The sequence below is a fragment of the Stigmatopora nigra genome, chromosome 11, assembly GCF_051989575.1.
Source record: "Stigmatopora nigra isolate UIUO_SnigA chromosome 11, RoL_Snig_1.1, whole genome shotgun sequence".
NCBI lineage: Eukaryota > Metazoa > Chordata > Actinopteri > Syngnathiformes > Syngnathidae > Stigmatopora > Stigmatopora nigra.
The window spans coordinates 2,730,692-2,745,387 of record NC_135518.1 but is presented as its reverse complement, the minus strand read 5'-3'; the positions used below and the strand labels follow the sequence as shown (position 1 = coordinate 2,745,387).

Here is a 14,696-nt window from a genome sequence, read left to right as displayed (position 1 = left end):
CATCACATCCCTCCCTTGAGAAGGTCCGGTAGACCATTTGTTTTGAGAACTATCGACCTCTCAAAACTGTTTTCACACATGTCCCGTGGGAGCTAAGATGCCTGTTGTATGTCTGAAGTTAATAAACATGAACCTTGGACGAAGGCGTGTCATGTTCGGATTCTCTCTTGCAAGAAGACCACCTCAGATGAGTCTGATGTCTCTTTTATTTGTGCGTGCATTTGGGAATACCTATTGGTGAACCTATCAGCCATGTATATGGTGAATTATTTAGTCAAAAATAATATTTACACTTTCTATCTTTTTCTGCAGACTTATACAACAAAAATAACTAATGATATAACATTTTTGCCCGAGTTTAGAAATATGCTCATATATATTTTTAAGTCAACTATAAGACAGTAAAGAAGCTGGGCGTTTGGCTCAGTGGTCTCAGTGCACTGCTACCATTTTTTGTGACCCAGGTTCAATCCCTGCCTGTGGTTTGTGTCAGAAAGGGCATCTGGTATCAAACCTTGTGTGCCTAATTTATCATGCATCTGTTTAACAGAGGCGACACCGAAGGAGTAAAGCCGTGATAGGGATCGTTCTCTTTCATTGATAACACTAGAAATAAAGTATTTAGCCTTCATCTCAAAGGGAATATTGATTGTGTTAGGCTGATTTATTATCAACATGCTCATGCTTTCAATGGTAATGAGGCTGCTGGAACCTATGCCAGCAAACTATGAACCCTGAATTGGTTGCCAGCCAATTGCAGTGCACAATGAGACAAACAAACATTCACACTACGGACAATTTGGTGTTCTCAACTAGCCATGCATGTTTTAGGTTGTGGAAGGAAACCAGAGAACCCGGAGAAAAACGTGGGCATGGGAACAACACGGGAATATCTGAACCCACCGGATATTGAACCTTTGATTTCAGAACTGTGAGACGCATGTGCTAACCACCCATCCGCCCTGCCGCTGAGCAAGGAAATAAAATAAGTTAAAATGATTTCTGTGTGTTGTTGTTACATCTTGCATGGTCGTGGAATGTGGTACGTCGGGATGGATCCAAATGCAGGGAAGCAGGCAATGGTGTGTGCGCTTCACAAAAACTTTAATGACTGTAGATAGATTCTCCAAAAATAAAAAAAAAGACTTGGAAATCAAATAACAAACTCAAACTTGACGGAGTGGATGGGTGGAAACAATGATCACAGGACATTGAACGTGGAATGTGGAACATGGACTTTAGCAAAACAGACAATCCGAAAATCACTAACAATCATGAACTTTAAATAGTCACAACAGGGGCTAATCACAAAATTCACACAGCTGGTTATGAGAGGAAAGGGAAGCCAGGAGGGATACAATTTTGTTAAATGCAGCTGTGTATGATGACAATAGGCTTTTGATTTGATTGAAGAGGCGAAAAATTCGACAAGTTCTTGCATGGGTTTAGTCAGAGTACTCTTGTCTAATGTACATTCTGGCTTTATCTAAGGCAGGGGTGCTCACACTTTCGTGCTCCAAGCTCTACTTTTCAAGGAGCCAACCTCCAGTGATGTTCCTTGTTCAAAGAGACAAATCCAACAAAGGGATAAACATAGATGTGGAAAGTCTCTTTAACATCAAAGGAATGACTTAATAAGCAGTAGTGACAGGTCGTTTATGTTGGCCAAGGCTGTGGGAACTATTGGGGTAGACCTGCCAACTGGGTTAATAATTGTTTGTTCATGTCGAGCCAATGTGGCCAAACTGGTTTTACAAATGTTTGTTAGGACAGTGGAATGTAGGATAGGCAAACTAGCTGGCCTTGCAATTGTTTCCTTGCATTGTGGAATATGGCCAACTCGTTTTGGAACTGTTTGTTCGAAACGCGCAATATAAGATAGGCTGCAGCAGTTTGTGTGTGCTATAAAAATATCGTGTTTGCATACAACTTAATCCTGCTAATGTCTAACCATATTAGCCCAAAGTTTTGTTTGCATAAGCTCTGTCCTACATCACTGTCTTAGAAATATTACCCTATAGTTCCTATATAAAGACTGAGCTCTGTTCATTCAGAGAGAATTGCGAGGAAGGCAGGCTGTGAGAGGTTCACAACTGTCGGAGCATTCTCCAACCATCCTGCAGTCCGGTATTAAACCTATTTCCTATTTAAATTGATCTCACTCGTTCTTAACCTGCTCCTGAAATTGTATTTTCAGACATATCAGGGACCACACTTAAGATCGTGATTAGGGCATAATGACTGTAAAATGTTACAGATATGCATATTCAAAAAAGTGTGACTATTGCGGTGGGCACATTGCGATGTCACGGTACAAACGAGACATTGTTCAGGCCTGAGTGAAACTCACAGACTGGATCAAACCTTACTCTCAGTCAATCTACCAATAGTACCGTGGTGATTGACTGGTCGACCACAATCGATGTAATGAGCCTCCCTCCAATATATGGCCTTGTTCAGACTGGCAGCCATAATCCAATTTTTAGGTTGAAAGTGGATGGCTCTTTTGTAGTTTGAACAGTCACAAAACACAGTTATGATTTTTTTTACGAGACAGATTGAAACCACATGTGGGAGTTAGTTTCATATCTAATATGGACAACATGCTTCTCAATCTGAACAGCTCAAATCAGTTTTGACTATGTTAGGTTTATCATAATTATAAATTTGCTTGAAATATAATCATTATATATGTGCTTGCAATGAAGAACGCTTTGCCTTATTTTGGATATTATACATTACATATATGGAACACTGCTTATTTGGAATGTTAGGTTCATTATTATTATAAATGTGGCAGTAATGCAATGCATTTTAATACATCTCTTGCAAAAGAAATGCTTGCTCCAAAGAAAACCAAAACACCTTTGGAGGTCACTTCTCCATCACACCTGGATTTCTCAAGACTATGGTTCACCGCAAGAGAACGGTAAATTGTTTTGGGAAGCATCAAACTCTGAAGATGGTTAACAGCAAGCTCTTGGGAACTGTAGATTTGTTTTGGGAAACTTGGCTTGTCAAGATGGTCCACATTAATTTTCATTTGGGAAGATTCGACAGACCTACAATAGTTTTGAGAACTGAGACAAATTGTTATGAGACTCTAAAAAATGTTTAGACTTTTGTTATGCATGTTGTTTAAATCTTATGAATATATTAGCAAAAGGGAAACCCGGGTCTTCAGAATCATCTGACCGGATGCACGTGTGGATCGATTCTCTCTTGCAAGAATAAAAGGATATGAACTCAGATGCCTCCGTTATTGAAAGGTGAAATTGGGAATACTTATTGAGAAACCTATCAGACTACGTGATGGAAAACTCAGTGCAGCAAAGAGCGGCAAACAAAGTGCAAAGTTGTCAAACAGAATGGAGCACGCTGAGGAGAAAGGAAGAAATGTGTTTCCTCATCGGTCAAAGTGGAGATAGTTTTACAGGTTTAAGCCCATGGGCATGTAATGTAACAAAACAATATATATGAAAATATTTCCTAAGCGATGAATAAAAGACGATAGAGGAACATGGGTACAATTCCAAAGGAGGATAAAAAGTCTCAATACTGTGGTGTTAGGGAATGATTTTGAACAGTTCCAGCATTTAATGTTACATTTATGCTGCGGACATGGACCAATTATGTTTAAAACAGTGCTGATGGTTGTTGTGGTGCTGATACTGCCGAGAGTTAAATAATTGAAGACTTCCGTTTGCTCACAGTTTGTCTCATACGTATTGAGAAATAAATAAAAAGTAGATGAAAAAGAAAAGTTATAAAGAAAGTCAGGTTGGTAAAAGTAGGGCAGGGCGAAACCAGTGATTCTTAAATGAATGATTAGATGTCATTCTTGGGGACAAGCCCATCGTTCACCTACTGCTTTTGGTCAGCAGTTGTGCACCTTACCAAGATGGCGAGATGGATCAAATAAACAATGAAAATGTAGAAAAGTAATGTCTTTGTTTTTTAGCTAGGTAAACTGCAGTATAGTAGCCAATGATTATATTAACGTTGGTTCTCTACCAACGGTGAAACGTGCCAAACACTATCTTCTGTTGGTGTGAAAGGTGTATTGACATGGTTGCCATGAACACAACGTAAATTCCTTCTCACCTTAAAGTTTTTGTTCTTTCATTCTTAGACTGCCTTGAGAGAATGTGAATAGCAATCTACCAGAATCAATACTAAATAGCTACCAGAGCAAAAACAACTGTAGCGCATCTTTTAGCCACAAGGACAAACCAGCTACCCAAGTTCATCGCATACACATCTCTCAACCAAGAAATCATAAAAATAACCAAAATTTCACTGGCATCTATATTTTAGAGCTGCATTGGCAACAAAAATTATAAAATAGTATATTGTGATTTCCTGTGTCTGTTCATAATGAATTGCTTATTTTGTAGTAGAAATAGGATCAATGGCTAGAAAGCATAGCGATGAATTGTTCTAATATCTATAATTATACAATGCAATAATGTAAAGCTCCAAGGGTTACATTACAAATTGACCATAGAATATCTATAAATGTGTTCAATGTCCCACTGGCAATAATGTGTGTCCTCTTGTCTTTATTTCTCTCCGTAGTCTTTGGAAAGTTTCTGGTCTCATTTCCAAACAAGAGAGCAATTTACCGGTATGAATAAATTAGTATTTTGCCTTAGGGAGTTTGACAATGCTGCAATGAATAATAGCAATTCATTTCAAAGAAAAACTTCCCACAACACAACCTGGTACTTGCAATCCTCTTTAGGTGGATATCCAAAATATTTCTCAGTGAGAGCAGACCCTGTAAAAAGAAAACTTCTATCAATAATGCAACTTGACCAAGAGTGTCATTGTTTATGCTGCTTACGGCTAGTGGTGAAAGAAAAAAGAACAATTAGGCCGTGGTTCACATTTATTTTACATAACTGGGTGATTCTACCTGTAAACAAATAATGCAAACATTGAAATATTTGACTTATATTAGTTTGATTTATTTATTTTGTAGGTTAAATATTAAGTACAGTAATCCCTCAAATATCACGGCATCAACTTACGCGGGTTCACTACATTGCCAATTTTTTTCTGGGGGCGAATTAGCTTTGTATAATTTCATAAAAATGAATATCCACGTTTAAACTTGCTTGCTACTAAGAAAATGGCGGAACACAGAGAACTAAGCACTGAAGAAACTTTTTTTTATCTTCATAAAAATCTGAAAGTCCACGAGAAAAACTCGAAAGCGGAATCCACTTCTCTGTCTTCCGCTTACTACCAGAACTCGGCACTAATGGGGAAAAATAAGGAAGTTATAATCGGGGTGATCCTACTTAGCGGTTTTCCGTTTAACCCTGGTCTACATTAACCCCGATATTCAAGGGATTACTGTACCGTATTTCACGGAGTCGCCCTTTTTTCATAGTTTCCCTGGGCCTGCGCCTTCTGTGTTTTTTCCGCTCTGACCACCAACAGCCAGTTAATGTTGTTTTTTATGGCTGTAATTAACTGAAAACCTGCCCTCCCAAAAATGCAACTTAAACTCCGGTGCGACCTGCAAATTTTGTTTCCCTTTTCAGTGTGAATTCTTTAGCTGGTCTGACTTATACTCACTCGCTCATAGGTTCATCATATGGTAAGAAAAAACAACAACAACAATGATATATTATTGCTTAAATTGAAACATTTGTTGACTGTTAACAAAAGACAACAATACAAAATTCATAAAGTGATAAGATTTACAAAGCATTGCAAAGCAAAGAAAAATTGTATTTACGTTGGAAAATGTGTTGTTAGTATGTGTTGTTAGTATGTGACTTCGTCTTACCATGTAGTCTCCAGTTTGCTATGGGAGCAACTGCTATGCTACATCTGAAAGTTGAGCTGTGTGAGAGTATTAAGATTGATGCAAGAAAGCCCCCGTATGCCTAGAAAAAAATACATTATTAAAGAACATGTTCATAAATTAGAAAAAGCATAACTGCATCAAATGTGGACCTCAGCTAATAAGGAGTGAGAACCGAGACATACGGCATATATTAATGGATTACAGGATGATAACAATGGGCTCCAAAAAAGTGTATTGGAAAAGAAGAAAAGCCAAGGTCATATTGTTAATACACAATAAATTAATTGTATACAGACTGTAAACAACCAGAAATGTTCTTTGTAAAAACCATATTGTGCATATTCCACCAATCCCCATTATGGGCAACTTACTTATATATCTGTGTTGCACCAATACCGATACTAATATTAAATAACATTCCTTTTCAATACATCTCTAGTGAGCACTGATTTGAGGAAAAAGTTAATAACATCCTACTCTCACTGTATGAAATTCTGTTGCAATCTGGTGTGTTTTCTATCTTGTCTGACATCATCTACTACTTTATTTCAAAAGTCACATCACTTCATGAATAAACTGGTGGTTTCTTGTACAAGATCAAATCTAATGCTAGTCCTGGGTTTCAGCTCTAATTTCAATGTATTCTTATTTTGCTCAGAAGAGTGATTTTTTTCAATCTGCTTGGTCTGAAAAAAATCTACAGGTTTATAAACAATGATTTTCAGACAGTTTATTTTCTCTACTGTGTTTCCCAAAGTAAAAAGAAATAAAGAAAGGAAAAGGATCAAATAAAAAGCCTTTATTGTCATCCTACACAGCTGCGTATAACAAAATTGGTAGTGCTACTCCAAGCTTTTCCCAGTAAAAAATAACAACATAAATAGTTGTACAAAAGTATAAAAAATCACATCCTGGCTAGATGAATTCTAAAATATTGCACAGAATTCTAAAATATTGCACAGAATTCTAAAATATTGCATGAATTCTAAAATGTTGCACAGATTCTAAAGTATTGCACATATTTCTAAGATATTGCACATTGTTATTGCAAAGCCTGAATTTATTGCACAGAAAGGATTGTGTGTCGTGCTAACTGAAGTTCGGAGTCCTAATGGCTTTGGGGGAAAAAAACTGTCCTTAAGTCTATTTGTCCGTGCTGTGTGAGACCTGTAGCGTCTGCCATAGGGTAGCAGCTGGAACAGGTTGTGACCAGGGTGGTATTGGTCCCTAACAATATTCCTGGCTCTGATGAGGTAGCGAGAGCTGGCAATGTCATCCAGTGAGGACAGAGAGGAGCCGATGATCTGCAGTGTTGATCACTTCCAGCGTAGTACACTGACGCAGTATGCCAGGATGCTCTCCACAGTGGCTCTATCGAAGATTACCAGAAGCTTAGTGTCCAAGTTGTTCCTCCTGAGTACCCTCGGGAAATTGAGTCACCACTGCCGTGGCATTGGTAGACCAGGAGAGCTTGTCCGTGACGTGGACCCCCAGGAATTTGAAGGACTGAACCCTGTCCAGGCATACTCCATTTATGAGGAGTGAGGCCAGATCTGTGCTGCATTTGCGAAAGTACATGATTATTTTTTTAGTCTTCGTGGTGTTAAGTATGAAATTGTTCACTAAACACCACAAAGACAGTTGACCTCATCTCTGTAGGCTAACTCCTCCCCTCCTGAGATGAGTCCGACCACAGGGGTGTCATAGGCAAATTTGATGATGGAGTTGGACTGGTGGATCGGTGTACAGTCGTGTGTACAGGGAGTACAAAAGATGACTCAGTACACAGCCTCGGGGGGAGCCTGTGCTCAGTGTAATGGAGGGAGACTAGTGGGGACCAAGTCTAACAGTTTGTGGATGGTTGGTTAAGAAGTTCCTAATCCAGTAGCAGATGGAAGAGGATAGTCCAAGGGAGGAGCGTTTTTCAGCCAGAATGTCCAGTATTATAGTGTTGAAGGCTGAGCTATAGTCAATGAAAAGGATCCTCGCGTAATTTCCATGGTGTTCCAGATGGCTCAGTACTGTGTGTAGAGCTACGGCGATGGCGTCCTCAGTGGACCTATTTGCTCAATAGGCAAACTGTGAGGGTGAACTGAGGGAGGGATTGTATCCCTTATATGGCGGGCGACCAACATTTCAAAGCACTTCATGATCGCAGGTGTAAGTGCAACAGGCCTATAATCATTCAGGCTGTCAATGGTTGGCTTTTAGGGACAGGGATAATGGTGGCAAATTTCAGGCAGGATGGGATGATGGATTGTTGCAGGGAACAACCAAAGATCTTTGTGAAAACAACAGTCAGCTGGTCAGCAAAGGCTTTGAGCACCTTCCCAGGTACTGCATCAGGGCCAGCAGCCTTCCTGGTGTTCACAGTCGGCAGTACCTGTCTCATTTCATGTTCCTGAAGCTCCAGTGTACTGCTGCAGGGTGGTGGTGGATGTGTTGAGACTGGGTCTGATTTGTCAGTCTCAAAGCAGGCAAAGAAACAGTTCAGTTCCTCTGCTAGTGAGGGATCCACGTTAACAGACAATTTATTGTCATTGTAATTGGTAATTTGTAGTTGTCCCTGCCACATCTTTTTTGGGTTATTTCCTAAGTATTTGATGTGGGAAAGTACAGTGTCCGTGTAGTCCTGAAAGTTGTGGTGTTCAAAAAGTTCCCAAATGGTTTGGGAAAAACAGTCCTGCAGCTGGGAACAGGTGTCCTCGGGCCATGTTTTATTATCTTTATTTGCGGCCTTGTTAGCTTCCGGAGTGGGGTGTTTGCCGGGGTGAAGGACAAGTAGAGATGGTCCGATCCAGCTAGATGAGGGAGGGGTGTCGCTCTATAAGCATGTTTGATATTAGAATAAACATGGTCTAAAGTTTTATCTCCTCTGGAATGAAACTTCACATACTGGATAAACCTAGGCAGAACAGTCTTTAAACATGCTTTTTTATAATTCACCAGCAACAATAAAGACTCCATTGGGGTGGTCAAGCTGCTGTTTGTTTACAGCCGCTAGCAGGAGGCTAAGTCCCGTGCTAACTTTAGCCAGATCATCCGGTGGGATGTAAACCGCCATTACAATGACAATCCTTATCTCTCTAGCTAGATAGAAGGGCCTGCGCCGTACTGCCAATAGCTCTAAATCAGTACATCTAATAAGGTTTTAAAAAGAAAAATTAAAGCTTAATTGCCAATTCTCAGGTACTGGAGGCGTGTGTGCTTCCTGTGCCGGCTGTCAATCTAAAGTACACAGCGTGAATGCGCCAGTAATACCTTGAGATACGAACTTAATGCATTCCAGGGCTGAGCTCGTTTGTCAATTAACTCGTATCGCAAATCAAAGCTTTCCATATAAAATAACAAAATACAAATTAATCTATTCCAACCCTTTGTAAAAAACATCTAAAATAACATATTACAATGGAAAAACATGTTTTTAATTGTTCTATATCACCACTTACGCTCACAAAGTAACAAATACCGATCTAGTGGTAAATATCTGTAATAAAATGTGACATTATTGCAGTTTAGAGTGTCCGTTCAGCCTACCATGCATGTCTTTGGAATGTGGGAGAAAATCAGAGTACCTGGAGAAAACCCGCACATGCCCCGGGAAAACATGCAAACTCCACACAAGTGGACTGACCTGGATTTGAACCCAGATTCCCACTGTGAAGCTGGCACTCTAGTCACTCAGTCGCTGTGCCACCCGCATACACAATTTGAAATGATACAAAATGTATTAAATGTGGAAAAAATATACAAGTTGACAGGTATGTTATTGATTGCAGTATTGTATGGAGTTCTTACCTTTCAGACAGACATTACCGAGTAATGGCGGAGGAGGGAGACTTAACACATTTGGTTTGCTACACTTTTGTGATACTAGGTAACATAACAAACTTTGAATATAACTTAAATGAACTTTGCTCACCATTCAACACTTAAAAATTGACGTAACATTGTTCTGCTATAACCGGGGCAAAGGGGTTAATGTATTCCGCTGTGACTTTAGAGTTGGAACTAGCTGCTTCCCCGTGCCTCACAACCTAGTGAAACCCCAGTTCATTTTTTAAAGTTATCGAACACACACGACTCACTTTAAAGGTTTCAGCTGGCGTCAAAGTATCCCCTTTCCCAGCTGCTTCCTTTACTTTCAAGTGCACGCAGATTCCGCTAACTGTTTCTCCATATAAAAAGAAGCCCTTCCCTCCCGTCATGAATATCACTTCGCAGCTTGAAAAGGACCACCGATCGGCCACATTATATGCTCGTTTTGTCAAACTTGTCTTGCAAAATTGTGCTCGAATTTTTTCTCGTATGTTCGGACACTCGTATGTCAAGGTATTACTGTCATTTCTCGTGTACAAATATCCAACCGTGTATGTTTGAATCATTTGAGCCACAATCCAATTCTGACCCAGAAGACACCGACCCATTTGAGAATCGATCTAAGCCTGCAATGGAATGGTATTCTATCCATCTTGTTTATATGATCAATACAATTATATGATCAATACACAGGAAAGTATCGCATAACACTATCAATATTGGACAATATTGTGAATTTATATGGAAATGTGTACAATAGCCATCAATCGTTCATAATAATGATCCTGAATTTGTATGAATGTGTTATGTCAGCCTTTTTATTTTCTAAATTTGCATTCTGAGTGTACTGTATAAACTGAATGAATTCGACATATTGGGTACGTCAGTATATTAGGCTCTGCTGCTGCTGATCAGGGGATAGGACAGCTTAGGAGGATCTTGGCAAGGAAGATGATAACTCCAGACCACTGAAGGATTGTTCAGATCAGATGGAAGAGTGATTCTTTATATTTGACCTCAGTCTCAGTCTGCAGAAGGTCCCCACCTTCTGGACTCCGTGTGTGGCTCCAGTTTTTTGCCTAGGTCTACAATGTCATCTGTGTCTGTGCTTGCTACTGTCTTGCTGCTGCAATCAAGGACATTTGCCAAATATGGTATGAAATAAAGTTCGAATCTAATCGAATATTACTGTGCACAAACATTTGTTTACATTAATTGTTTGGGTGAATATGCAGTAAAGATGATGAATGAATGAATCACTGTCAAACTACAGTCAGGGGACCACTATACACAGCAATGTGTGATTTACCTTTCCATACACTGCAACTTTATCCCCATCGATATACGGGAGGTTGAGGAGATGTCTGGGGAATTAGCAGAAAAGTCAATTACACTTGATTTGAAACTTTTAGATTTTAAGACATTAAAATCTGAAGAATTTTCACTTAAAGTTCTTTTTTAAACTTTAAATACTCAGTAATTAGTATCGTCAAGTAAATTGGTTTACTTGGAATACTTACAGCATTGACTGTGCGCGATACGATTACAGGGTGCCTGTATAAATACAACTCTCCTCATGTTTTCTTATAAGTACATCAACCTTGTAATCTGTTCCTCCGGCTCTTTTGTCTGGTAGCTCTTACCGGTATCGTATTTACTAATCTGCGAGGCCATGACAATAGATTTTTTCACTAGTTTGTTCCGCTCATTTTACTCATTTGTTACCTTCTCACCTCAAAGAATTCTTAACTCTGCAGCATACTCAATAAATCTAACAACTTCACAGGATTAGTTACAAATAAATTATTTTAGTATTATAAGCAAACCTATTAAATTATAATTTTCTGAAATATATATAAAAAAAGAAACCACATACTCTATAAGTGCGACCTGATCAGCAACATCAACAGTGCCCAATTGCTGGTGGAGCCCATGCAGGAAGCCCTGGCCCTGGAAGCTGCTTCCTCGAACGTCCAGCCGAGCCACGATGACGTTCTCTGAACTGACCAGCACTGAATCCCAACCAAGGCTGAAGTGGTCACTCACAATCTCATCACCAGGGGTACTGCCGCTTTAAATAAATATATATATTATTTGTTATTTTTTTTACACATGGTTTATCTGAGGAATATTTAATTAAAACAAAATGAAGTGTAAATGTGTAGAATGAAAATACATGTCTAAATGTGTACAATCAAAGACTCACAGCACAAGTAGTACTGGATATTTATATGTTTCATCAAAATCGTTTGGAAAAATTAATTCCATACAACGAGCTGCAAAACAAGAATACAAAAAATGACACAGTATAAATTATACTGAGTTTAAGTGTAATTAGTTCCCAAATACTGGTTAAAGTTGGTAACATTCTGGTTAACCCTAAACTTTATTAAACCATTGACAGTCAATTTGGAACCTTGGTAAAATAAAGTATCTGCTAGTTTAAATCAAACTAGACAAATAGCATTTTTACATTGCAAGCGCAACAAATCAGATGGTGATCCAAGATCTGATCCGACCCGATCAGGCCACATGTAGTCATGTAATCTATGAGTAATATTCAAGCTATATATTGTTATTACTATTAAATATCAGGTATGATTTAAGTGTGGTTAAAATATATATCAACTTTATAACTGTTAAGTGCATTATCTAATTGGGTAAACACAATATCATTTTTCAAAACGTTTGTCATCTCATTTCCTGAACCGCTTCAGTATTTTCCTCCATTTACATTTTCATTCACAAGTCTTTCATAAACTTGACTCAACGTGATACAGTGACTGTTTACTGTATATTTATAAAAAGTACTGTGCGTCTCTACGTTTAAGATGTATTAAGTTTGAAAGTCAAATGAATAATATAGTTATAATAACAATATTTATGATGCATTGGATTTAGATACAGCTTTTCAAGCTACCCAAAGATTAATTCAATCCATAAGTGAAGAGAAGCTACATTTGCAGACTAACAGAAGCAAATTAGGTTGTCAGATTTTATTTTTTTATTTACATATTGTATTTTGACATTATGGTGGTAAAGAAATTTCACAACTTTGAACACAGAGCATAAATTGCATTGTCATACCGACATTGTTGATTTGAACAGTTCTTTTTTCTCGTTTTGGTATTTTTCGGTTGATCAGCGCCTGCTGTAATACTGTGTTTCTCTCCAGAGTTACATAGTCTGTTGGTGACAATGACAGCAATAGATTAGACAGACTAAAAAACAAGGCAATAATCCTGAAAATAAAAATATTTGATGCAAACTACACTCTAAGAATAGAGTTGCTAGGAAAAAGATTATGCTTTTCTCTGGCCATTGTGTTTTGCCAAATTCTAAAAGAAAAATTAATTTCATTTTCAACACCACTCATAGAGACAGTCAACCATTCGCACTCAGAATCACACCGCCACCAAGGGGGAATCAATCCCACGCTGCCTGCACCTAAGTGAGGCGAAAGAACCACTGCACCATTTGATATGTGGATACATATTAAGTTCATATGGCTTAAAGTAGATATATTCCCCACAATTTAAACCAAATTGCAGATTTCCTAATAACTGGCCACTGGCATTTTGTGAAAAGACTTACACCAAAGGGAATCAGGAATTAATGGTCAATAGAATACAAATGCAAATTTGCAACAAATATGATGTTAATGGAGCCCATGATGCTTTTGCCTTTATAATTGTGCTCAGCGTCATTAAACGGCTGAGCACACCTGCAGAGTGAGGCAGGTACTTCTACGGTTTCATGCCAGTTCGATCCCAGGTCGGTCCTCACTTTGTGGAGTTTGCATGTTCTCCCCAGATTTTATCCGACATCCCAAAAAGATGCATCGCAATCTGGTTGAACACTACAAATTGGCCCTAAGTATGAGTGTGAGCATGAATGTTTGTCTGTCTCCTCGTGCCCTGCCATTCACTGGCCACCGTGACAGCATCAAACGACCCTTATGAAGATAAGGGGTTTGGAATATGAATGAATGATTGCAAGCTCTAAATGACTACTTTAAATTCTATCAAATTGTTTTCTGCAGTATTTTCCCATGAAAAGACAATCAAAATAGTGCAGAAATGAAAATGGTTTACCCACTTTGGTAAGATACTGTAGTTTCCCTTTTCCTACTTCTTACCGTCTTCTTACCTTTCATTTCAACTAACCGGTGCAAAGTAGTTTGGGGGATTCCAGGCCCTGAGGAAATAATAGAATATTGGAAACTGTGTCACTTATAAATAATATTAATAACAATAATAATCATCATATAAACCAGAGTCAGATCCATTAAGCCATATTTGAAAATCCCAGATTTATTGCCTTCTAGCAGAAGGACTGTAAAAATGTTTTTAAAAATCTGCTAATAGTATTTGTCCTTTACTCTGTTTATCCGAAGAGTATAACAAACAAACAATTAAAATAAGAATAGTAAAATATGAAGCAATATATAGAAGGTGTGAATGCAGTCAAATTGCAAATAGCAGTCATTTACTCCTTAAGGACCTTACATTACCGGTAGGATGTGAGTAGGACCCCCGGTGTGTATCAAATGCTGACAATCCGAGTGATAAGGAAACATTTTACAGACCTATTGAATAAGCTTTCCTTAGCTTTTCAAGTCTATAAATGTTCAGTTATTGTAAATGGTTCTCTGGTATTTTTGTTCAGTTTAAAATAACAATGCATTTTTAACGCTATCCGTAGACAAGGTGAAAAAAAAGTTTTAACTAATGAGAGATTAACTTTTAGTGTTGTTAGTCATGGTGATAACAGTTGTGGGTGAATAGCCATGATGTGTATATTTGCAGTATAGGACTGGGATGACACCTTTGTGACATATGTTAAAAATAATCAAAGATTGAAAACTGAGATAACAACTAAGCAAACCTGATACCATACCTCTACATTGGAGGAGAAGATACTGATAGTTGGTGCTGAGGACAGCATCGTAGAAAGTGCATTGTGACTTGAAGAGGGAGCAGGTGAGGCACTGTTTATGAAACGGCTGCACCGCTAAGACCCTTATTGAGAAGAATGATATCTTTGTAAATACATG

At 38.4% G+C, this 14,696-nt stretch overlaps 1 protein-coding gene across 2 annotated transcripts in view; it reads right to left on the bottom strand.

Moving 5' to 3' along the window:
- Nucleotides 1-14,696, bottom strand: part of LOC144204342 (inactive dipeptidyl peptidase 10-like) — a 56,884-nt gene that overhangs the window by 5,356 nt on the left and 36,832 nt on the right. For both annotated transcript variants that reach the window (XM_077728277.1, XM_077728276.1), the window contains exons 17-24: nucleotides 14,540-14,661; nucleotides 13,790-13,837; nucleotides 12,728-12,826; nucleotides 11,847-11,916; nucleotides 11,517-11,711; nucleotides 10,950-11,004; nucleotides 5,801-5,900; nucleotides 4,722-4,780 (exon numbers count right to left, since the gene is read on the bottom strand). In XM_077728277.1, coding sequence (XP_077584403.1) covers nucleotides 4,722-4,780; nucleotides 5,801-5,900; nucleotides 10,950-11,004; nucleotides 11,517-11,711; nucleotides 11,847-11,916; nucleotides 12,728-12,826; nucleotides 13,790-13,837; nucleotides 14,540-14,661 — 748 coding nt within the window. The remainder of the gene's footprint in view (nucleotides 1-4,721; nucleotides 4,781-5,800; nucleotides 5,901-10,949; nucleotides 11,005-11,516; nucleotides 11,712-11,846; nucleotides 11,917-12,727; nucleotides 12,827-13,789; nucleotides 13,838-14,539; nucleotides 14,662-14,696) is intronic.